Here is a 25,946-nt window from a genome sequence, read left to right on the forward strand (position 1 = left end):
AGCAATGAATAGATACTTGCATTCATAGAACTTGAAATACAACAAATAATTATCATTATAGCTCAGATCTGACCACAGTGACCTTGCAGCTGCATTGAATCAATTATACCTTAATGACTTGTTTGCTTCATGTGTTTGACATTCTCCTCCAGAAGCAGCATTGAGTTGCATCTCCGAGCTTTGCTATGAGTGTTGTTAGGTCTGGCCTCAGCTTACAGAACAAACAAAACAGAGGAACATTTCTGCACTGAAACAGCGGGCCAAGAAGTGTCCGGCAATGTTGAGTGTGTGTACATAAAGCTGCCACGAGAAGCAGATAAACGTTTAAAATATTAATGATTTGATCGTTATCTGCCGGCTGGAGCAAAACAGAATGCAGTCTAAGAGTGCAAAAGTATGTGAAAGATGTTTTCTGGCAAATACACAAAACAGATAACCAGTCCCAGAAATGTAGAGAACTAACTACTAGCATCAGAGGTTATGTAATTTTTTATTTAATATTGCACATGGAGGCCTCATCTTACCCAAACTAAAGCTTTCACCGGCCTGAATATGTCCTAGTTATCACTCCATGTCTCCATGTCAACAACTTTTTATGAGCTCTCTTCTAAATATAAACTACACTCATGAATAAACATGTCTGATTACAATATCTACTCTGCTAATAAATAATCCTTAATGATTTTTAATCTACAACTTTCTTTCTAAATAACTTGCTCGTAAAAACATATCCAAGTGTATGCATTAATTCATGCATGAGCACGAGTAATTAATAGTGGTAAAGTTCTATTGTAAATGCCACGGTGTGAGGTTTTATTTAAGGACTCTTTGCTTTTTGTTTAGAGTCTGGTGCTGAGACTGTGTTTGGGAGAATGTAAATGGATGATAAATCTTTGAAGTACAGAGCTGACAACCTTCCCAAAACCCTCCTCCTCTCTGTTTTCCTAAACCAGAGCTAATCTCTGCTTTCATCTCGAGCGTCTCTTACAAAAACATATATTACTAACAGAGCATGTGTGAACAGTAAATGTATGAATCTATGGGGGATTGGGGAGGGAGAAGATGATATGAAGAAATAACAGGTATTTTTCATTTTGCCAGCTCAAGGACATATAGAGCTGCTGAAAAGGAATTAGAGGGTTGAGTCCTGTGTCACAGACCTGTTAACAGCGTCAATGGCCAATATTATGTCCCACCGCAGGATCCTGGCTACTATTGAAAAGCGCCTTCAGCTATTAGAAAAAACAAATCTGTCCATGAGCTATTAAGTAAGCTAGCACTGTTAGAAAAAACAGAAACCACCAGTTTCCATCAGTGTAGGAAAAGTACCAGCTGATCTGAGATGTATATTTAGATCCCCTTTGTTCCTCCTACAGTATCCTCGGCCTTATATTTACTTACCCCGTGTGTAACAGGTAATGAGTCAGAACAGGAAATGTGGTGTCACGACTACCTAAGTCGAGGATTTCTCTGTTAGCTTAGTCATTCATCTCCATTAGCTCATTCCAATGAAACTCAACAACTGAAATTATGCGCTGCATGTTTCTATACTAGGACCAAAACACAAGCACTTAAAGGGCCAGTACTCTGCTAAGTGGTAAGCCATTTTTACATGGGAACTCAGGGTAAAATCAGGAGAATTAGTTTAGGTTAGGTCACTGCTCAAAGATGCCCTTTCCCAAAACACACACTGATTCTATTCATACTTATTACGGAAAGAATTTCTAGGCGTAGCCAGGTGCCTTCTAATTGGTTGGTCACGGAATCTCATCTCTGCTTTTCACGTATGATCTGTTTCTGTTGGCTTCATCAGGCGGTGGCCTCCAGCTCACACTGTAGTGGTTCACAGCCAAGTGTGAAAGAAATGAGAACCAGCACCTCCAAGTCTGATGCCATCGTCCACAGCCATAAAAGGGTGATGTCCACTCCAGGTCAGGGCCGAGTTACCTGCCCCAAGTGGAGGAGTTTAAGTGAGGGGAGCTTTGGGTGGTGACCAAAAGAACAAGAGTGTGGATATAAGCTGCGGACATGAGCTTTCTCCGAAGGGTAGCTGGCCTCTCCCTTAGCGATAAGGTGAGGAGTTTAGGCATCCTCGAGGGGCTCAGAGTAGAGATGCTACTTCTCCACATCAAAAGGAGCCAGCTGAGGTAGTTCGGGCATCCTACAAGGATGCCTCCTGGGTGAGGCCCCAGGGGAAGAGCCAGGACACGCTAGAGAGATTATATCTCTCAGAGTGCCTTGGTGTTCCTCTGGACACGCTGGAGAGGGTGGCTGGGAAGAGGGTGGTCTGGGCTTCTCTGCTTAAGCTGCTGCCCCTGGATAAGCAGAAGAAGATGTAAGAATGATGGACAGAATATAATGTATTAATTTTTTGGGGTGAAACTGTATAGCAAGACTTAATCATTTTTGGTGAACTGGTTGGTTAAATATAATTGAAAGAAAGAAAAAAGGTTCTTGCACTCTGGGGCCTCTGGATGTCTGGGGCCTGGATCTCCTCCACGCCTGCTTCATGCCCTGGGGGACGGGGCTATGGCTCTCTACATCCTCTAGCAGACCATTTCATGGGGAAACCTTTTGAATACAAGCGCGCTGATCCACACAGGTGTGCACACGGGTGTTCACTGTTCGTAGACTTAAATCACACCTTTCTTGGCTGCTACTTCAAAGCACATTGTGCGCTGTCTGTCCTGCGTGCTGCACAACAACATTCAATATTTAGTATTTACTGCTGTTTACACTTAGCTAGATTAATGCGATGGTGTTGTGTTTAGTATGTTGCTGTTTTGTTTTGTTTTTTGCTTGTTTTCTATTCTTTTTCTCTCAACAGGTGATCCCAGAGATATTTTTCCCCCCTTTCTCACTGTCCCTCTCCCCTTCTGTTTTTCTTTTCCTTCCTCTTTCTTTCTCCCTTTCCTATCCCTCACTCATGTCTGTCCCGTCTGTAACAACTGAAAATAAAATAAAATAAATAATAAAAACAAAGGTCGATCAAATGGACCAATACGGCAATGCCATGATGATCCATTTGGCAAAATAAATCCATTGGGTATCCTTGTTGGTCTTCAGACAACAATTCTGACGGCTAAAGAACCAAATGGGACAGGCAAAAAAAAAAAGGAAAAAAAAGAAAAAAAGGTTCATAATTTTATTTTAAGGGTCTTCCTGCATGTTTGCATTTTTTCTCTTCAAAATAATAACAGTAAAACACACCAGATTTTCCACTAATTATTAATATATACCAATATAGCTCTGTCTACACCAGACAGTTCTCTTTAAAATAAAAGTTATTTACTTTGCTTCTGGCTCATATAAGTAAAAGAAATAATGAACAAATGGGTTTCTGTGACTAGAATCAGATCTAAAACTTCCTTTTTGTGCGAACTTGACCGTCGGGGTTGGCTATTACCTTGATGCGGTTCTAATGCTGTTTTCCGTCTACCAAATGATGCAGTGCCTGTAGCTGTGTGGAGTGTTGACCCAGGCAAACCCATAGACAGGATGTTCCAGAGCATCCCCGGGCTACAGCGGGCTCTTTTGCTGCAGCCGCAGCCTATTTGTTTTTCCAGTTGAGAGCTACCATTTGCTTCCACCATCTATCCCTCTCTGCCCAGCCATCACTCTGGATTAGCAAGAATGTAAACGCAAGGAGGATGTGTGCACATGTTCTGTACATGCGTTTGGACATTTACAAGCTGAGTACTTCAAATACATAATATTTAACATAGGTAATATTTGAAATATTCCCTGCATTAAAGTATCACAACCGATACAGCATATGAAAAGTAATATAAAAATAATTATATTCAGTTAATGAGCACATGACTTAACAGGTTATGTGTTGTATTCACATATATCTGTAATTTTCTGCCTCAGGGCTTTTAAATAAGTGTCTTTAAAGCATCCCAACACGCTGCCTCCTTACCAAGAAATGTTTGTACTCTTTACCTGAAAAAAGACCAGATCTCCAACTCCCGAGCACAGTACCGCTGGCACTCAGGCTTTAGAGATCCAAACAGTTTATGCGGCAGCACTGCAACCTGTTTAAGCTTCCACATAGCACCTGTCCTGTCTGGTAAACCATTTGCAGGAGAGCGTAAACATTTGCAGGGCTGTGTTTGCCTAATATGTGTAAGAATGACACCCATCTCCATCTCTACCTCACCCCGTTACTATGTTGTCTAAAAGGCGAGCCTCAGCTGAGGTGGTGGTGTGGAGCGATACATTAATCACTGTGCTTGACCTCCTGCAACCTTCTCTTGAAATTCACTCCCTGAATTTATGGCTGCTTGTTTGGGACTGAAAGTCAAATTTATCAAAAATGTTGTTAACATAAGGTCAGTTTGATTCATGGGAAAACAGAATATGTTATGTAGTTATATTTCTTTCTCAACCTTTTTAGCTTATTTTAAATGTTTAAATGAGGTTTTAAGGAATAATATAAATTACTATTTACTTTATGACAGTATAACTTGGAATCCTTGGAAAGTGCAACACAGCCAGAAGATAAATGGCATTTCTTAGGAGCTGAGAAAATGGTCAGATCATTTATATATCCTCTCAAGTGAAAATCTGTGATTGAAAATAGCATGTTTCCAACACTGCTGTAAGAGTTGTTAAAACACTTCTGGGAAGTAATCAATCAAAAACTGACAATGATCCTGAGGATACTGTAAAGTACGGTGGCCCTGAGAGGCCAAACAGACTGCAACTTAAGAAAACACCAGCAATAAGAAAAATGCTGCAAAAGCACACAAAACACAACGGAAATAGGAAAAAAGAAAACAGAAATAGGAAAAAACAGATTTCCAAAAGCACAAGGGAAGTGTTTCTGGGAAGACAATAACCCGACGGACCAGCTGCAGGATGCTACGAATTGCACTGGGAGACACTTAAAAGAAGTGGAGGATCTATCGGTTTTGTGAGGAAAGAAAAGATGAGAGGTAAGTGTGTCAGACTAAAAATCCATCATCAGCGTTATATGAATCATGATAAAACACGCCTACCATGTTTTGGGTTCCTGCAACTGGTCTGTCCAGTTATTGTCTCCCCAGAAACACTTCCCTTGTGTTTTTTTCCTATTTCCGTTGTCATGTTTCCTATTTCCATTGTGTTTTGTGTGCTTTTGCAGCGTTTTTCTTATTGCTGGTGTTTTCTTAAGTTGCAGTCCGTTTGGCCTCTCAGGGCCACCGTAGTAAAGAGCACCAACTTCCTGAAAGTTTATGTCAGCATGGTGCCACACATGCATTAATTTATGCAGCACACTCACTATAACGGACAGGAATTTCACATGAATGTTTTTCACACCTTATGACACAAAGAAATTTAAAGCTAGTCTGGCCAGTGTTAAAATATACTGAAACTCTGAGAATTAGCACCTAAATCCGTTCCTCACAGTTTTGTTGAGCATTTTATCATTTTTCATTTAAATTACTTTGGTTTTATGACTTTGGCATTTACATTTTGTCAATAATTAGTAAGACAAGAATTGGACTTCCAATGACATAATCAGATGAAACATATCTTTCAAATGAATATTTCTGTTGCTTTTTGTCTGCTGAATGAAGAACAGTTAGCATTTTAGCCGTAATGCCTATAGATATAGTATAGATAGATAACATGCTTTAACTTAGTCTGTTACCACAAACTGGACAATTGAATTAATAAATTAAACTTTCTTTGTACTTTTAATTCAGCTTTTATATTTTTATGAATACTTTTTACTTTTTTATGAGTTCATAATTTGTTTCATTTATTATTGGCTTGTACCAGCATAAGAATGCGATTATGGTAAATGGTCTGTATTTGTGTAGCGCTTTTACTTGGTCCTAAAGACCCCAAAGCGCTTTACGCTATACACAATCATCCACCCATTCACACACACTCACACATGATACTCATAGATAACATAGACAACAAAAAATGGATGTAGCTCCTGTGACATCGCCCACTAGTTTTTGAAGCCCTGTTTAGAAGCATCAGTTTAGGCCTCTAAATGTTGAGAATGTAAAATTCTTCCAAATATTTTGTTAGTTGAAAATTACTGTGTCATTTCACAGGACAATTTTGCATGGGTTTTTCTTTCTGTTTTTTGCCGCTCATGCTTAATTGTTCTGAATTTTTGCATGCAAATACCACATTTACCACTGGTAGCTCAAAATGAACGTAGATACTGAATATACAATGATATGAAAATTGTAAAATAATACTGTTTTACCTCAGACACACAGCTAGACGCTGCCAACGGGAGACACAATGAAAATCTCCTTGCTGCTGAGCTGTTGTTTGGAAACAACCAACCAAGCTCATCATCGCTTGATGCCTCCCTATTTGTTTTCATTGTGCATGATGTTTTTGCAGAAATGCTATGGATGCAGTGTTTATACATATTCCATGACAAGTTTGCATCCAAAAATATTCAGAATTTCATGTTGTTTTCTTCACAATACATAAATAATATGACAGTGTAATATAAATAGTATTAACCTATATATTTCCCAATGTTAGCATCTTGGTGTTTTGGTGGTGGAGGCGATGAGAGAAAGTTGAAAATGTCGCCCAAACAAGAAACACATTTGTTTATTTAAAAATCTCCTCCAGTCACTTTCTCATGTCCTGTTGTTCTTTACTGTGTAGTACTTAACAGGTGCCATGGTTACCTGGAGCCCTGTACACCGCCTCTCTAATTTTGCTCTCGCTTTCTCTCTCTCTTCTGCTCCCAGGTCTTTGTGCGATTAGGCTTTGAGAGCAGGTGTGATCAGGGGCTGCAGCAACTGCATCATCACACCTGTGTGTCATTGCCTGTAACTGCCTAACTGGCTTTGTTGTCAGGCTGTTCAGCTTGGCTTTGTGGTAATTTAGGGCTTGTTAGTCTAAATATTCAGAATTGTTGTTTCCCGTGTGATTCACACTCTCATCTCCCAGGAATCCCTGATTGTGCGTCCCTTCAGTTTGCTGCCGTTGCCAGAACCTCATCTCATGGATTTACTTCAGTTTGGACTTTGAACTATGTAATTCACCCTTCCAGCTTCATTGTCTCAAGGGAGCCAGAGACTGTGCTCCTCAGTTGACTCACTGAAACTGCAGGTATATCGACTTTCTTATTCAAACCAGAGCTTGTGAATTAAACCTTTGAACTGTCCTGTGAATATCATGACAACAGCAGTCACTGCTGACTACCACAACCATATCTAACACCTTCACATACACACCTAACCTTTGTTTTCAAATGTCTAGAAAAGAGTGTCCTGTTGCAATCAGTCGTAAATCCTTAACAGATCATTTAGCATGCATTTACACTATCAATATGTTTGTGTTTTATGCGTAAATGTATACATGGTTTGTATTTTACTGATTTCAATTCTGGATATGTAACCAGCTGTGTATTTCCTAAAACTAAAATAGAAAATTGGACTTACTAGAATGGGATTTATACAGTTATTTTATCCGTTTTACTCCACTGCCTTTACTAGTAGATCACTATCTCACAATCACTTTCTTGGTAAAAGACTGAAAGTGGCTCTCAGGTTTAGTGAAGCTCTCATAAATGGAACCAGAGCACAAACCATGGGAGAGGTTTCGACCATTAAGTGGGTTTGAAATGGCTACATTTGAACTCTCACATTACCTCTTTAACAGCCTCTTCTCTTCCTGCTGTCCAGCTATAAATGAGAATCCCTCCACACCAGTACCCTAAGGCCATACGTCTGCTGCTTGAGACCGCACACTGCTATTTAAATCTTTCAAATTACACTGAAAATTCTGATGTATTTTTCCTCTAGTCTAAACCTAATCTCTGCTGTCTGCAGGCACATAGTGTGGACATTCAGCCACAGCTCTGTATTGCCAAGCTTACAAATCTGGAATAAAAAGATCTTACTGTTAGTTTGCATGTCATGATCATAAATAATGCGAAGCGTGGTGCACTATGACGTCCTGAAAGAACATACATGTCTGTCTGTCTGTCTGTCTGTCTGTAGCAGTGTGAGCACTAGATAGAGATATATCTCTAAGTATTTTTCTCTAAAATGGATTCTGTCACATTCATATTGCAGTAAAATTCTAAAGTCTAATTAACATGTAGCAAATACACAAATCTGAGGTTTTTCCTTGAAGTTGAAAATAGGGATATATCCCATTTGGAGTCACTTTGCTGCCTGGGATATCTCTTCATTTCACCTTCCTTTTGTTAGATAATTTTGGTGATTATGTTTGTATATGTGTGGTGTGAGATTGCATACACACTCAAACGGCCGTTGAAGATCATCCTAAAGCATCTCAATAGGATTTTAGTCCAGACTTCAACGAAGCTGCTCCAAAACCTTTTTGTTTGTTTGTTTGTTTTAGCTATTCAGAGGTGGACCTGCTGGTTTGTTTTCTATCATTGTCCTGCTGCATAACCCAAGTGCACTTGCTCTTCAGGACAGAAAGTGATGGCTGGAAAATTCTCCTTCAGGATTTTCTGGTAATAAACAGAATTCATGATCCCATCAGTTGCAGCAAGTCATCCAGCAAAGTGCTGCAGACATCACACTACCTATTATTTTAAATGTCATTTTAATAATCATTTTTTATTTTTTAAATATTTTTTATTTATTTTATATATTTTTTTTATTATTATTTCTTATTTTTTAACATGTTCAATGTGTCATTTCTGGCATGTTAAGTGTACAGCACTTTGTGTTCAGCTGGGGACTGATCTGAAAGTGCTTTATAAATAAATTGCTTGCGTGCTATCTCCACCATGTTTGGTGCTCTTGGTCTCTTTTTCTGAAAGGCTGTAAAAGTTTTATACCAGATGTAACAGGACTCAAACCTTCCAAAAGGTAACTTTTGTCTTATCAGTTCACAAAATATTATTCCTAAAATCTTAGGGACAATCATCGCCTCTTTCTTGTGGTCGTGTCATGATTACTGGCCTTAACTGAGACAAGTGGCATCTGCAGCTCTTTAGATTTTCTCCATAGTTCTTTTGTGACCTCCTGGATGAGTCGTTCATGCACTCTTGTAGTAATTTTGGTAGGCCGGCTGCTCCTGGGAAGGTTCACCACTGTTCCAAGTTTTCTCCAAGTTTGTGAATAATCACTCTTACTGTGGAGTAAACTAAAGTCTCTGTTGCTTAGCTGTTTCTTTAGATTGTGGCTTTTAGCCTGGTTCCCTTTTCAGACAGTAATCTCTCCGAGGTGTGGCTAGTGAAATTGAGCTTTCCAACAAATGTGGTTAATCACAGTTAATCTATGATTGGTCACAACTTTTCTACTTCAGTCTGGCAGGTTTGGACAGCTTTTTTCCCTTAATAAATGAAATCAGATTTTTAAAACTGCATTTCTTTGTTTAAAATCAAAATGTTCTGAAACATGTAACTGCTTCTAAAATACAATTAACTAAGAAGTCACAAAAGAGCAAATGCTTTTTCATGGGACTGTATGTGCATGCGTACATACAGCTTTAATACATCATCAAGTGCCTTGAGGCAGCTGTTGTTGTAAATTGGTGCTATTAAATAAAATCAATTTGAACTGAATTGAAATGGAATTTATTTGTTAGTGAGAAAATTCAGAATGCAATTATTTGGTTATGAAATAAGAATTCATCATATGCAAGGTTTATTGTAATCCATGTGATGTAATAACATTTTATCTCGTTTTGTTTAAGCTTTTTCTATCTGCTGTAAAAAGTCATGAGAAAGTTGTGGCTTAATTATCTAATCGGTTAGTCAACTAATACTGTTACTGCTTCCTTTCTGATTGTGAAATTAGCTTTTGTCAATTAAAAATAAATTACACAAGGTGATTTATTCTTAATGATATACTGAGATGGGTTTTTAATGCACCAACCCTGGCTCTTTGCTCGTCTGTGTTTGGCTTCTGTGGATGTTAGTTTACACTAGATCCCCATTAGTGTCAGAAATGCTGGGTGATGCCCAGTTACTGTTTGAGCTGGTTAGACAGAAGGGAGCAGTCGTGTCTTCTCTTTTTGTCACAAGTTAAGGTGGTATTTGCTTGTGCTTGTGTGTGCATTGTGATTTTTCAGCGCATATGTGCATGAAATCCCAGTGAATGCTGGTACAACAGTGTGTGACCAGTTTACTCCTGTGTGATCAGTTTTCCTGGACAACAAAGTTAGTTCATTTATGCTCTTCTGGGGCCTTATCTTCATTGGTTAGGGGAGGACTGGGTGGGAGAGGCAATCTGTCGGTGAGGATCCACAGGCGTGTTCAGCTGCTCTGTATCTACACAGGCACAGACAGATCCACCTCAGTCCCAGAGCTCTTCATGAACAGATGGGAAATTGGCTTTACCCTCCATGAAATCTGTTCTTAAAAAGTAATATAGTAGCTAATTGAAGAACTAGAGTGGAAGCATTTGCTGGATCTGAGGAACTCTAAGGATAACTGGTTTAGGTGGGAGACCAGCTTTGAGCACAATTCTTTCAAATCATCTTCTGTTGTAACAAAATTTTCGGAGTTTCTTGGAAGGAGGTCAGGTTCAAATCCACTCTTTTTGATGCAGTGAAGCTGGAACAGCAGTGCAAAAAAGGAAGTACGGCGCTAAAGCAAGGATGAGTGAGAGGCCCGACAAGCCAAAGCGAAAGGCATGAGGTGGCAGGAAAGCCAAGAGACCAGACACCAATTGATTTCAATGTGAACACAGAGCCATGCCGGCTCCAATGCCAGCCTGGCACAAGAGGACCAAACTCCTGCTCACACTGCTCTTCACCATCTACAACCATCAGGTAAACTGTACATACACACACATTTGAGGCTTTTCTGTGAAATTATAAGCAGACAGAAAAGCAGTATTTATCACTGAGTGTGAGAGCTGCATCACACTTAATGGAAACGTCTTCTATATTTGATTCAAACGATCATATTGCAGCACAAAATAACAGTAGCAATGACAGCTAACAGTTGTCTGTGGAGACATATATAATGCATTGTGTTGCAGATTGTTTTAAGCCCAAACATTGATGTGATCCGTCGGGCTTTTATGTATTTTCTGCAGCGTTTACTTGCCTTTAGCAACGTGCTCAACCAACTTGCTATTCTTGAAATGATAATCTAGATTTGTTGTTGTTGTTGTTGAAAGAACTTAAAGCAAAACTAACATCTGAGTCCTTGAAAGGTTTTGAGGGGTTTTTTGGGGGGGGAGCCTGTGTTTGAGTTTAAAGGAGGTTTAGGCCCACAGGAGACAAGAGAAGACAGTGAGACAGCTTTTCCTTGTATTCCTCTGGATGGGTTTTTGACAAGACAACCCTCAGAGAGTCAAAACGCTCTCTATCAGCTGGCTCACATGGGAAATTCTGAGCGGCACAGGCGGTTGCCTAGATCAGCTGTTGCTCTCATTTTGATGTGAAGCTTGGAAGTGTCCAACCAAGATAGGTGAGCTAGATATCATCTATAAAAGACGGGGTCTCAAATACAGGAGATGCTGACGTCTCACTAATGAAAGCAAATTACGGGGGAATTAGAATTTATGAGCCAGCTCAGGGCACAACTATACACTCTGTATATGTCACTGAGGCAGGAATAAATACACAGGTGTGTGTTTGCATTGCTGAAGGCATGGCACTAATGCAGTGAGCCAGGTTGATAAATTGCATGTATCAATTGGAGATTAAACTAAGATGAAAATGTTCCCTCAGTCACAGATGCTGCTCCTGATTAAATACTCCCACCAAGTGGATAAAAAAGGGTACTGCAATACTGCCTTCATCTGCAGGCTGCAGATACTGTGAAAGATTCAATCTTGCAGTCATTATATTAAATAGACAATTCAACTAAATGACTGTAGCTAACTGTAAATTGCTTTAATTTAATCAGCAATGAATAAACGAATAAACTTTCATATTATTGAACAATTTATTCAATTTTCACTTAATTGGAAGCAAAATTAATTAGCAAAAACTTAAAATTAAGCTGTGCTCCTTTCATAAACTCCTTCTGAGTAACTTAATATGGTAAATATGCAATGATTACACAGGATACTAAGCATTCACTTAAATACATAAATAATGGATTGCATTTATATAGCGCTTTTCGGGACCCCTCAAAGCGCTTTACAATACCAGTATTCATTCACTCTCACATTCATACACTGGTGAAGGCAAGCTACAGTTGCAGCCACAGCTGCTCCTTCAAATGAATCATATGATGATGACGCCTCAGATCAGGAAACATTTTTTCAATCATCGGTTGTCGTTGCCTTCTCGTTGACTGGAGTGGTACACTGGGTGGTCTTCAGGTGTTGCAGCCATTCTGTTTTAAGGATCAATGCATTGTGTATGCTCTTTGGCATACAGTCCTGTCAGCTCAATGCACGCTAGCCATTCTCCTCTGGCATCAATGAGGCGTTTTTGCACAGAGAACTACTGCTTACTAAATATTTTCTTGAGATGATTATGCAGGAAAGTCTCAGCAGATCTAAAGTTGTTTTCACCAACAACCATGGCACATTCAGAGTCACTAATTTGCCTTTGTTCCACGTTCTGATGCTGGGTTTGAACTTCAGCAGGTTCTGTTTTCCATGTCTACATGTTTAAAAGCATTGATGTGCTGCAGTGTAATTGACTGATTAGATATTTGTATTAACAAACAGGCCTTCCCATATGGAAAAGATATATATAAATCTTATAAAGTTCGTATCTGTCTTGTGTGAAACTTGTATGAAAAGCATACAAGAGTAAAAACAGATATAAGATCCCTTGAAAAATTATATAATGAAACTTGTATGTTTTGGATACTTACTAAAACAATATATGAAAGTAATGAGAAAGTGGCCACTTTCATGAGTAAATCATATATGTTTTTACTATTTCTTTTCCATATGGGTTGGCTCATCCCAGTGTCAGTTGAAAAACATATGCAATATAAAGTACGTCACATGGTTGCTTGGGAATAGCCTCCAGGTCCATGCAGACCAGACAGCAATTTCACCCCTCTGGTCTCCTAATGGGGTTTTTTGGTGGACAATTTATACTAGCTTTACTCATAGAAAACCCATGTAGACACCCCAAAACTATTGTTGGACCTGTAGGCACACACAGTCATGTTTGCTGGCACATTATTAATAATAAGAAAATTCCATTAACAAAACACGATTATTGTAAAGGACATGAAAACAAAGAAAATGTTGGTGTCACAGAAGGTGTTTCAAACCTCATTAAATGAAGATTAAACTGAATCTTATTGATGTACTTTTATACATGTTATCCCCGTTGGCCTTCCTGAGCTTGGTTAGAGGTTCTTTTTTAAAATGCTGCACTTAGAAATATTTAAAACCTCCGAAAATGAACTACAACAATTTGAAGAAACAACACCATGACTTCATGTTCTAGACATCTACATTTGGTATTGTGTTGAACTAATATCTTAAGTTTAAAACTCCTCTTTGCTTTCATGTAACACAAGTGTGTGCCATAAGATGGTGCAGTTAGTCAGTTAGAGAAGTCTTTAAGAAAACATCCTTATGTGTAAGCGTGCCTTGGTAAAAGAAAAAGACAGCGTCACACATTTGAAAACACCTATAATTAAACAATTTTAGTAAATGGCCTGTATTTGTATAGCGCTTTACTAGTCCCTAAGGACCCCAAAGTGCTTTACACATCCAGTCATCCACCCATTCACACACACATTCACACACTGGTGATGGCAGCTACATTGTAGCCACAGCCGCCCTGGGGCGCACTGACAGAGGCGAGGCTGCCGGACACTGGCGCCACCGGGCCCTCTGACCACCACCAGTAAGCAACGGGTGAAGTGTCTTGCCCAAGGACACAACGACCAAGACTGTTCAAGCCAGGGCTCGAGGCGGCAAACTTCCAATTACAAGGCGAACTCCCAACTCTTGAGCCACGATCGCCCATAAGTGAAAGTTACTTTTAAGATGATGGGTTGTCTTCTCGTGATTAACTATATTCCAAAATGTTATTCACAAATTTTTGTTGTTATTTTAGTGGGCAAATTTGAGAGAGTTTGGAGTGCATGAATTTCATTACCAATAACGATGTTCCTCTGATAAAAATCAGTCAAATATTCAGCGTTTTGTACGTTGTACTGTTTATGTGGTCTTTTATACAAGCATCTTAAACAATTCTTTCCCAGATATCACCCTGAGCAAAAACATATCAAATAACAGTTTTTCTCTCACTTCTTTCTCCATCTGCAGGTAACAGGTTCACTGCTTGAAAGTCTGATTGCTAAGCGGAATGAATACTCGAAGAACTGCAATAAAACTCTGGTAGCGAGTGCACTCTCAATAACTGGTAAGCCTTCTGCAAGCCTTCATATTTTTCATTTTTTATTACCATTACAAAATCCTCAAGCATTATTTTTATTGCAGGAAACTACTGCAAAGGAGCGTTTGACATGTTTGTGTGTTGGCCCCACTCTTCTCCTGGAAATGTGTCCGTCCCCTGTCCGGCTTTCTTACCGTGGATCAGTGACGGTAATGTTGTTTTACAAACAAATCACATGGGAGTGCACAAATTTTTAAAAACTGTATTATGCATACTTTGTTCATTAGTCACAAGAATGCAGCAAAAAGCATACGAGGCACAGGATCAGGAATTTTACAGTGCATTTAAATGTCAAAATCTGTCAGGGCTCTGTGTGCAGGCGGATGGAGAGGAGGATCCAAATGCGAGACTCTGAGACTGAATTGAAACTGAGAACCTTAGCTTTACGAAAACATGAACTGAACAATGACACTGAGAACTGAACACACAGGCATAATTCTGAGGGTACGACGCGACACTGAGCACCAGAAAACACATGGCTAATATACACAGGGTGGTAATCAGGGAATGGGCACAGGAGGAAGACACAGCTGGGAGAAATTGGACTAACGAGACAGGGGGAGTAAAGCTGCACACACTAACATAAGACATAGACTTTCACAATAAAACAGGAAATAAGACACAAGGACGCAGACTAAGAAACACAGACTTAACACGGGCAGATCTAAAAATAAACCAGAATAAGCTGGAACATAGAACATCATCATCACAAGCACTAAGAGAATAAGAAAACAAACACACCAAAGTAACTTGAAATGCAGATTCATCGTAAAACCCAACAAAGCACCAGAGAAACATAAAGAACAATCCATCATTCAAAAATAAACCAAAACATAACTCAAAATACTGGGTCAAACTGACCCAGAACCGTGACAAAATCAAAACATCTAATTACACATTCACACTTTAAACGTGAAAAAGAAGAAACATATTCACAGTATTATTGCCTAATGGTCATAATAAACTCTTGGAACTCTGTCCTGAGCTGTAACCCACTGTTACACTATTTAAAATGCTTCTTCTCTTAAATATACACTGAAATACATCTTTCATGTTTTTGCCAATAGTTGTAGGTTAATAAAGAATTTTTGTATTCTTTATTAACCATGGGAAAAAAAAGCACAGGTTGCATTTAGGGCTGTCATAATGCCACAATTTTACTTCACAATGATCGGAGTAACTTTGTCGTTATTTTATGTTTGTGTGTATGTGTGTGTTTAAAGTGCATGTAATTTTTTTTGTGCAATTTTAAGTCAGTTTTATTCAAGTTGAATTTTCCATGCAATTATTTTCTCGATAGTAAGACAGGAGGAACTATACATGCAGAAGTAATACAAAATCTCCCAGCTTCAAATAACCATTGTTATAACTGAGCACGATTCAATTTTGATATCATTTCATGCTAAATTGTTGAACTGTAAGTGACACAGTCCCTTAGGGGAAAATAAATGTGAGCATAGACTGCTACCCCTCTAAATTTGGACATCAGATGACATTTTTCCAGTATGTCCCTCATATTTAGAAACTTTATGAACGACTGAATATAAAGATGTGCCCTGAAGTACTTTAACATTTCACATTTCTTAAATCTACCACCAGAAAATGATACAGAATATATCACAATGAAGTTTGAATTCTTGACCTCTTCTTCCAAGGAGAAGAACTGCCTACCCAGAATAAATACAAAACAATAAACGTAAAGTAATTATCTCCCCTCCAAGTCAGCCTTTTTTCTCACTGAGCTGTCAGAGGATATAATGCCCATCCTTGTTTCTTCCATTTACCTCCAGACAATTCTAGGAGCGCACATAGAGAATGCTTGGAAAATGGGAGATGGCGACAAATGGAGAACTCCTCCGAGGCCTGGAGGGATGTCTCAGAGTGTGAGGAGCACCATTACTTTAAAGACAAGGTGAGGGAAAGGGTGTGTATTACATAGTTTCCCTTTAGGTTTTAACGCTGAAAACGAGGTCTCTATTTTGCAATTTGTTTCTTTCTCTAGGCGTAAAAGTTCTAGAAAGACTATAAGGGATTATTTTCTTGATTATTCTTGATCAGAAAGTGTAGCATTGCCTCCGTCAGTTTTATTGTGTAATTATATCTGTTTCCAGGAGGATGAAATGCTGCGCCATACAGCCCTCAGGCTCATCTCTGTCATTGGCTACTCCTTGTCTTTGGTGTCTCTCATATTAGCCACTCTGCTAATGGGCATGCTAAGGTTTGAAACAATTTTTTAATGTTCAGAAAATAAAGTTTATAAAGATTTATGACAACTTTGGTATTAACTTTGAACCTTTGGTCATCAGATCTTGTGTATGATAACATGATAACATTTTTTACTAGATCATTATAGAGCAGGGGTGGGCAATCTCAGTCCACGAGGGCCGGTGTCCTGCAGATTTTAGATCTCACCTTGGGTCAACACACCTGAATCACATGATTAGTTTGTTACCAGGCCTCTGGAGAACTTCAGGACTTGTTGGCTGTATCCCAATTTAGGGTCTGCAGCCTTAAAGGCCGCATTTTAAGGCCGATTACGTCACAGCGACGCGACGAAGGCTGTCCCAATTCGAAGGCTGCTCGAAATGCGGCTCTCAAATGCGTCCTTCATTTCCCTAAATTTTAAGGACGTGGCGGTGTAGACTTTGTGGCCCAACATATCCCAGAATGCATAGCGCGGTGGTGGGTGTGGATAATTTATAATTAAAAAAACGGCGGATGAGGGGCGCCTGAAGAGTAACTTAGTAAACTAAGTACTGAATATTATGTCACTTATTTATGTGCAAATGTTTAATAACGAAGAACATTAAAACATTCCTGTTGGCCACATGTCGGGAAAGTTATGTGACATTAGTGACGTTTGTACTAACTTGGTTTTAAAGCCTTTACTTTAAAATATACACCGTTCAATAGCTGACCTTAATCAGAGAATGATCAAAGCTCATGTAGAAACAAACAAACAAATGAACAAAAGATTTTCTCCTTCATTTCTGTCAAACAAAGCTGTATGAAACGTTTCCAGCTGTTAGTATCATGGTTGCTAGGCAACCTGGGCAGCGCAACGGAGGCTAGACCGTCCCATTTCACAAGCCTCGCACTTCCGGCCTTAGCGGTCTTTAAGTACGCGGCCCTTGAGGATCGTTGAGGCTGCGTACTTTAAGGCTGCAGACCCTGAATTGGGATACAGCCGTTGAGGAGCTAATTTAGACATTTAAATCAGCTGTGTTGGTTCGAGGACACATCTAAAACCTGCAGGGACACCGGCCCTCGTGGATTGAGATTGCCCACCCCTGTTATAGAGTCTAGCTGCCAACTGTAGACCGTAGTTCACATGTATAGAGCTGCCATATTTAGGAAACCTGGCATGCTTGCTTTATGTAAAGGAAACAAAAGCTGGAAGTTTGCATTTTTAACAGATCTCCACAGACTTCAGTTGCAATATGGATGCTACATTTTGGCACTACATTTGGATGGTAACTGAAGATATCCTTTAGGCCTAAAAACATTCTGTTTCCACTCGGCAGGATACAGCTTCTATAATTCTGTTATACCACTAGCAAAATATAGGATGGACTTGTTAACTTCAACTGCATTGATTTTATGTAGAGGATTACAGGACTTGACAGTTACCCACTAGAAAAAGATATTTACAAGCCTGTGGAGACAAGTTATCATTTTTAATTACATTAAAAGCCACAAACATTTCCATGTACCTGTGAGAACAAAGAGCATTTTTCATTTCCACTTACCGTATGTTATGTCATGTGCCCTCAGTAATGCTTTTACAGTTGCACAAGAAGGATCAATGGCTTCTTCAAATTGCTTCTGTATCTTCTTACCAGGAAGCTCCACTGTACCAGAAACTACATCCATATGAATCTGTTTGTGTCATTCATCCTGAGAGCTGCAGCTATCCTTTCTAAGGAGATCATAATGCACATCATGTACTCCAACCTACCAAAGGACGACCCTGGATGGAACACCTACTCGAGCTCTCCGGTACACTAACCATGGTGTTTTTCCTAAAGACTGTTAATAATGTCTTATTTGTTTGTTTTCAGTGGATACAGTTCTGAGACTAATCTACCTGAAACTTACACTTTAACAGATAGTGATAATGTGCAGATTGTCCAAGGTGTGCATGGAGTACTTTGTGGCCTGTAACTACTTCTGGCTTTTGGTGGAGGCCATTTTCCTTCATACGCTGCTCTTCACTGCTGTGCTGACCAAGAGGTGTCTGCTGAAGAAATACATGCTGCTAGGATGGGGTGAGTCATGCATGAGCTATTTGTGTGTATGCTTTTATATTAGGAAGTAACCTGAGCCCAAAGCTCACTTTTGTCCAGATAAGTTTCCAAATTAACATGTTCACACAAGAATAAACAAACAAATGAACATGGTAGCATGGAGGGAGGTTAGCCAACTATGGCTCGTGGATCTGAGAGCAGACCACAGCAACCTCCCTGAACAGGGTCCATAAACCATCACAGTGACAGACATCCAAGAAAGGTTTGCCAGTATGAAGAGTTGGACAGCACCAGGCCCCAACATGGGTCACACTTACTGGCTGAAGAAGCTGACTGGGGTTACATGAAGGGACCGATGGAAACTTCGATACCAAACATCCACATTGACGGCGAAATAATGTAGCTCAGTGCTCCAACTTTCGGAAGAAGGGAATGCTCTCATAGCTAGAGATTGATGAGGTACAACACACATGCTACGGCAAGGGGGAGCCAGGATGGCAGGTCAGGGGAGAGATAGCATCACCCCCACCCGAGATTGGGTACCAAGCCCAAAGTGCGAACGAAGAAGGATCGTTGAGTACGAGAGGAACTGACCTGAAAGACAGAATCATGGCAAAACTTGAAACGTGGTTCCTCCAAGACTACGTGAAGTACCCTCAAAAGACTAGATGATGTGAATGCAGCACGATGGACAATACTTACCGCCACTTTTACCGAGACTAACAAGCTGATCTACACTACGGCAGCAGTGATCAGTGAGATGCTTGGCTACAAGTTGAACAGCCACAAGGAGCAATACCCTCCATGGAGAAGGCGACTAGAGGCTAAGATCAAGGTAGCACGGGGGGAGATTGGCCAACTATGGCTCGTGGATCTGAGACAAGACCACATCAACCTCCCAGAACAGGGTCCAGTAACCATTACAGTGACAGATATCCAAGAAAGGGTTGCCAGTATAAAGAACTGGATCAAGGCAGTAGCTATATATGGATAGGGATGGGTATTGATAAGATTTTCACGATTCCGATTCCATTTTCGATTCTGTTTAACGATTCGATTCTTTATCGATTCTTTTTAAAAAAGGAGAACACTAAGGTCGATTAGCTTAGAACTTTGTTTTATATCTTCTCTTTGAACAAGATAGAAATTTAGAAGTAACATGGCCTTACAAACCCAACAGTGAGATCTTAAGAGATCCAGCCTATGTCTCTTCAATGGGGTGTCACAGGGTCCTCAGGAAAATAAATTGTAAATGTAAAATAAATATTCTTCTGTAGCAATAACAAAGTATAACATAAATTATTCTGTAGCAGTTACACAAGAATATCCAGTAATGTCCCTGCCTACAATTAAACACATTCACTTACCGAAAATCGGGGCATCTGCTGTGGCAAATGGGTTCAAGCCTTTTACCACAAACTTAGTCACTGCTCGGTGACATTCGTCTATCCTGGCCTGAAAGGAGACGCTACCGGTAGACTGCAGCGAGAAACACGACATTCATTTAAGGTCATCGCGTGTTTTGTGAGCAAATGCTTTTGCATATTCGTAGTGTTTCCTCCCTTAAATGAAATATCTACTTTGCAAGTATTGCAAGTTGCCCAGTTGTCATCCGTTCTCGTAAAGTATAACCAAACTTTTGAGCGTTTAAGCCGCTTAGCCGCCGTGTTTCCTGCCAGATAAATGACGCTCCGCAACGTGGTGACGTCATTTGGGGCAACTGGAATCGATAAGGGAATCGTTTGCAAAAATGGCAAACAATTCCAAGGAATTGAAACAGTGGGAACCGGTTCTCAACAAGAACCGGTTTTCGATACCCATCCCTATATATGGATGAATTAAATGTTAAGTTAGGTATTTCATCATGTTAACTCCACAATGGTGCAGTGGTTAACTAAGGTTCTGGGTTTGAGTCTGCTTGCTCTCTGTGGAGTTAGCATGTTGTCTCTGTGGTTGCATGGGTTCTTTCCATGTGGGTGAAAACTGAATGGGTTTCATCTGTTAGCAGGATTATTGGTCCAAGTCAGAAACATTTCCCGTGGCAGTGAAGGTTTCATGAACTTGTAGTGCTTCGAAACTAATTTTTGAGCGATAGCGTCTTCTTGTGTAGTTTGATTCATGTGCACTTAAGTGTGATCTGTTAATCTGAAATGCTCCAGCTTCAACTACCATCTCATGTCATTGGTGTTTCAGGAACTCCGGCCTTGTTTGTGACACCATGGACAGTGGTCAAGATTTTATATGAAAACACAGAGTAAGTCTCTCAATACATGTTTTATATTAAAATAATCAGTTTAACAGACTCGTAAACCCTTTATTCCTTAGATGCTGGTCCATTATTAACAGAGGGTTCTGGTGGATCATAAAGGGCCCGATCACTTTATCAGTGCTAGTAAGTCAAGTTTCTCAACAACCTCTACACACTTTTCAAAGAACCATAGCACAGTCACATTGGTTACAGATATGTCATGTGGCTCCAGTGGTGCTTAATTAATTAGTTACTTTCCCCCTAATTTTCTCCATGTAATGGTTTGTGCCTCGTGTTGGCATGTGATATGATGCTGCTATAGTCACAAGTATGAATGATATTAGCCATCTTCTTACTTACAGAAGCATTTCAAACACACTTTTAGTCTTTTTTTTTTTTTTTTTAACTTTTATTTAACTTTTTTCCCCAACAAATACAAGACTGGTTCACATCCAAGATAATAACACTACACAGCACTAGAATATTACAACATTATGTCCATAATTGTTGTCCACTAGGATCCAGTTTACAGGTTACTCCCAGTGCTTCCAGTGGTTTCTTCCATTTGTCCACAAAAATTCGGGAGCTCCCATCAATATAGTGTCCCAGCCTGATCAGAGTCATAACTTCAATGATGAGCGACTTCCATAGAGAAATGGAGGGAGGCTCAGCCCCCACCCATCTCAACATAATGCTTTTCCTGGCCAACATTAACGGTAGGGGTGGGTTTTTATAATCGATTTATCGATTAAAATCGATTCTGGCTTGGATAACATAAAATCGATTCATTAAAATCCTGAATCGATTTTTTAATATAAATTTATTTTGCCCGAAATGCCAGAATCTCTGGTGAAATCTCACAAAATTTCAACAACCACCAAACAGCTAAGACAGTAAATGAGAGCAGGAACACAGATTCTGCACAAAGACTTAAACACACAGCGCGACCTGCGGCTCAGAATCAGTGAGATGTCGCCTTTCTCACGGTCGGGGCTGAAAGCCGACAGCTCGCTGATTCTGATCTGTCGGCGGTTCAGCGCTTTGTGTTCACGCCCTTAATGCGCTGATTCTGAAGCTGTTAGTTTGATGTCTCTCGAAACAATATTGACCGAACCAGCAGCAAAAGAATATCCAAACTACGCTTCACATAAACATCGTCATGTATTCACTCTTACTTTTACTGTTTTGCTTCGACCACAGCTCTCTCTCTCTCTCTCTCTCTCTCTCTCTCTCTCTCTCTCTCTCTCTCTCTCTCTCTCTCTGTACTGTTTTCTGCATTATTCGGTTGCTTGTTATGCACAAGACTACCGTTGTTTACAACGCTGTCGGCGGACTTTGTTTTTTTTCGTTTTATATACTTCCGAAAAGAAAACCTAATTTCTGCCGTTCAATACTGAACAAATTTAAACTTTTTAAAAATTATGCAAAATGCAAAACGCTTACCGCTGTAACTTCAGAGGTAATGTTCATATGTTGATTAATGGTTTTCTTTCGTTTTTGATGTACTGCAGAATATTTTTATAAAATCCCAGGCCAGGAAAATCGCCTTCATGTTTTTCTGTGTTTTATCCTTTGACACAAAGGCCTCTGCTGTGATGCTCACACCTTTGATAAAGTCTTGCGTGTGTCAGCTTCCTTTTTATAGATACAAAAATATGTAAATGTACTGATCTGAATTATAATATTTCTGACTGTCAAAATTTCCCAGATTCAAATCGAAGTGAATCGAATCGAATCGAATTAAATCGAATCGTGGATCGAATCGATTCTGGACCTTGTGAATCGGAATTGAATCGATTCTAGAAATCAATCAAAATTAACAGGTGACTTTTAGTCTTTTTTAATGTGCATTTCATTTAAACCTGCTTTTGTTGTATATTGCAGGTTATTTTCTTTATCTTCATTAAGATTCTGATGTTGCTGCTGTCCAAGCTGAAAGCAGATCAGGTGAAATTTACCGACTACAGATACAGGTATTTAAGATTTTACTGCTTCTCTGTCTAAATGTCAGGAAACGAGCTTGACCTTGAGAACTGTTTCCAAAGTCTTATTCTTAAACTGGTACAGCAGACTCCTGGCTTACCATTTAAATGTTAATCACTCACCATGTGCAGCACAAATTCAAATGTCACCCCCACAGCTCTGACCATAAATGTCACACCACGAGGGAAAATCATGCATATAAATGTATGCACAGGTTATATAATGTTTCTTATTCCCTTATCCTTTGCTCTTTTTAAATCTAACTCCACTCTAAAAATGTATTTGTTTATGGACTTTAGCTTGGCCAGAGCAACACTGGTGCTGATTCCTCTGCTTGGAATCCATGAAGTAGTCTTCACTGTGCTGATAGACGAGTGTGTAGATGGAAGCAGTCGCTATGCTCGGAACTTTGTCAACCTCACCCTCAGCTCATTCCAGGTAACACCACTAATACAAATTATCCACCTGATGAGAATTTTATTTTGTTCTAAAACTGCATTATAACTGCTATTTGTTGTGTACAATCTTTTTTAGGGGTTCTTGGTAGCTGTTCTGTACTGCTTTGCTAATGGAGAGGTATGTTTTTCTTTTGTCAGTTACAATAAATGCAGTTTTGATATCAGGAAAATTGTATAGTAAGAACTGAAAACTTAACAAAAAAATAAATTTAAAATGCACAAGTTCTTGTTTTGTTGCCTGAAAGCTTTACAGCTTCTTTCTTCAGTTTCTGCAGGTTAGCAGACTACATACCTGCTTGTACTTCATAATATAACCCCAGCTTGTAGTACATTAGCCTCTATGGTCTGAGGTTCTCTGAACCTGTCTATATGACATATCACTGAACAAGGTAAAGACTGACAAGATAGTATCCTCATTAAAAAAAAATCATGAGGCGCACAACTAATCAAAATAACACCAAAGTGGAGGGTGCAAGAACAATTGTTCACAATTGTTGTGACCATAAACCGTGAACTACCACAGCCCCCCCCCGCCCCAACTAATAACACTTGAAACCAACAAATGAGATAAGTGGCCGGTCAGAGGAGTGTAACGGATGCGTATAACAAATACATGGGCCATTTTTAAATTATACTAAATATCTGTGAAGGATCTCAGTCATCCAGGTCATCGTAGTCTAAGGTGCAAGGGGAAAAAAGCTTCTGGACTTCTTTAAGTTTCTTGAAGACGTTTCATCCAAGAAGCTTCTTCAGTTCTAAGAGCAATTGGTGGAGAGTCCCACAGTTTAAGCCCTATGAAAGTGTCCCCAAGAGGGTCATGGACCCCCTATTGATCCTCTACCTAATCACACAAGGTGTGAAAACAGATGTGGGTCACAATCAGCCGAGGTTTCGGGTGAACCCATTGTGAAACCTAGCCCCACCCTATCATGTGATTTATTGAGGTCAAATGGCCCAAGACACACAAAGATTTGTAACCCAACTTTGGTTAGAGGTTTCTAAAAATCTTGTGAATGTGACAGCTCAAGAATTAAGTCGCCTAAGATTTTCAACTTGATGCCATTGGTGCATCTAATAACAAATGTTGGACAAGATTAAATTGCAGTGACATTGATCTCAATCAGAGGTTAAGTTTTCTGAAAATCTTGTGATTTTCAAACAACTTGCGTACAAGGCGGTCAGTAACTTGCAGCAACTCCAAAAAGTATAAATCCGAAGCTACGTGCCATTATGTACATGTATGTAAATATATGCCTAATGGACTGCTATAACTGGGAACCTTTATCTTTAGGTACAAGCTGAACTAAAAAAGCGCTGGCAGCTCTTCTTGTTCACCAACCACTTCAAGGTCAGGACCTGTTTTCGGGGAGTTCCCCTGAAGCACCTGTGGAAATGTACTCGAGGACATCATCCGCGGTGCTCTCGGCAAAGTGAATCCTATGACGAGGGCGGCATTTCAACAATGCACCCCCACCTGCTCCAGGTGGCTGTGCACGGCAGAGGCAGAGTACTCGGAAAAGGAGAAGTTAAAGGTCAAGCGCTGAATGGCTATGATGTGACAGGACTTGAGTTCCTCACCAGGAAGAGTCTATCCAGTAGCGATGGTGAGATGACGCTTGGGGAAACCATGGAAGAGATTCTGGAAGAGAGTGAATTCTGATATACATACGTTTTCAAGATTGGATCACCAACCAGAAAACTTTTTTGTTTCAGAGCAGTGGTCCAAATCCTCAGTCCCCAGGCCTTCGCTGACTAAGGGGACACCAAGGTAGATATAACTGCACAATGGGCAGGAAGTTTAAATGTGTGGAGAAGAGGTTAACAGACACCCTGTGAGAAAACGTTTGCATTGAGATTCTAATTAGAGCATTCTTTGAAATAAAATAGATTTTTTTTCATTCAGGGTGAATTTTACAAACTTGCAGTATAGAACGTGTTTACTCTAAATTCACCAGAAGACAATTTATCCTGCTGCATTCCCGGCCACTAAGATATACAAGCTTCATCCATGGCTATAAATCCATTAATCAGATTCTTATGTACTTACAGTATTCAGTGAATTCCACACAATTGCAGGCACGTAATGTTCACCTTTGATATTAGTACTTGCACAGTTAAAGTTATCCTATACACAAACAGCAGTGTTAAGCATTTCTCTGTTTTATTTACACAATATAATATGTCAGGCCAGTTATAAATATCCATATGATACATTTGGATTGAATTGTGTGTATAAATACAATGTATTTGTTGTTTTAATGTGAATATGTGCAGAATGTTTTGCAGGCTTTTCATGTTTTCTATTCTTGTGAAGCTTAAAATGTATCAAAGGTGAGGTACAGTAAAACTATCATTTGTACATGTAGTGTCACAAAATATGATACTGATCATATATAGAAATAAAACAGCAGTTAAAGTGTAGTTGTGTGCTTCTTCTCTCACTATCTGGGCCTGAGACACTGCGGTTACATTTTCCAAACAGATTCAGTTACACTGAAATGGAATTTCATGCATGTGCTTGAAGAGTCATGTGAAGTGACTCAGAGAGTGCACAGTCTCATAGTTTCATTTAGTGATTTATGTTCATGGACACAAATTTTCCTTTCTCCCGTGTACACTTACATGGTAAAGGGCTGCCATGGAGACTAAAGTCAGTTTGTGAGATATAAACAAAATTATTTTTATCGTGTTCACAGACATGAACTGTAGTGCTTCAAG

At 39.6% G+C, this 25,946-nt stretch overlaps 1 protein-coding gene and 1 long non-coding RNA gene across 6 annotated transcripts; one reads left to right on the plus strand and one right to left on the minus strand.

The window, feature by feature from the left end:
* The first annotated feature begins 5,834 nt into the window (after positions 1 to 5,834).
* glp2r (glucagon-like peptide 2 receptor) lies at positions 5,835 to 25,682 on the plus strand. Of its 5 annotated transcripts, none has more exons than XM_085170766.1 (16): positions 5,835 to 7,083; positions 8,344 to 8,461; positions 10,509 to 10,731; positions 14,163 to 14,259; positions 14,337 to 14,441; positions 16,083 to 16,204; positions 16,404 to 16,510; positions 18,135 to 18,291; positions 18,401 to 18,560; positions 20,733 to 20,793; positions 20,865 to 20,931; positions 22,672 to 22,760; positions 23,070 to 23,208; positions 23,305 to 23,346; positions 24,520 to 24,832; positions 24,942 to 25,682. In XM_085170766.1, the coding sequence occupies exons 3-16, from the start codon at positions 10,654 to 10,656 to the stop codon at positions 24,998 to 25,000; spliced, it is 1,596 nt and encodes a 531-aa protein (XP_085026892.1). In that variant the 5' UTR covers positions 5,835 to 7,083; positions 8,344 to 8,461; positions 10,509 to 10,653; the 3' UTR covers positions 25,001 to 25,682. The 5 variants fall into 5 exon arrangements, with proteins under 5 accessions (XP_085026892.1, XP_085026893.1, XP_085026891.1 ...); XM_085170767.1 differs by lacking the exon at positions 8,344 to 8,461 and having other exon boundaries at positions 5,835 to 6,849; positions 6,922 to 7,083; XM_085170765.1 differs by lacking the exon at positions 8,344 to 8,461.
* On the minus strand, positions 21,528 to 22,591 carry LOC146513210 (uncharacterized). The gene is made up of 2 exons (XR_014875779.1): positions 22,054 to 22,591; positions 21,528 to 22,005 (listed from the first exon to the last, which is right to left on the minus strand). It is a non-coding gene; the product is annotated as an uncharacterized LOC146513210 (long non-coding RNA).
* Positions 25,683 to 25,946: the final 264 nt, after the last annotated feature.

Source organism: Neolamprologus multifasciatus, chromosome 8 (genome assembly GCF_963576455.1).
Source record: "Neolamprologus multifasciatus chromosome 8, fNeoMul1.2, whole genome shotgun sequence".
In the NCBI taxonomy this organism is placed as follows: Eukaryota; Metazoa; Chordata; class Actinopteri; order Cichliformes; family Cichlidae; genus Neolamprologus; species Neolamprologus multifasciatus.

Excerpts from the sequence above, each read along its gene's own strand:
- glp2r (XM_085170766.1), top strand. The coding sequence starts at position 10,654 with ATGCCGGCTCCAATGCCAGCCTGGCACAAGAGGACCAAACTCCTGCTC. Across the intron at positions 16,205-16,403 it reads ACCATTACTTTAAAGACAAG|GAGGATGAAATGCTGCGCCA; the intron begins GTGAGGGAAAGG and ends ATCTGTTTCCAG. Across the intron at positions 16,511-18,134 it reads CTGCTAATGGGCATGCTAAG|GAAGCTCCACTGTACCAGAA; the intron begins GTTTGAAACAAT and ends TCTTCTTACCAG.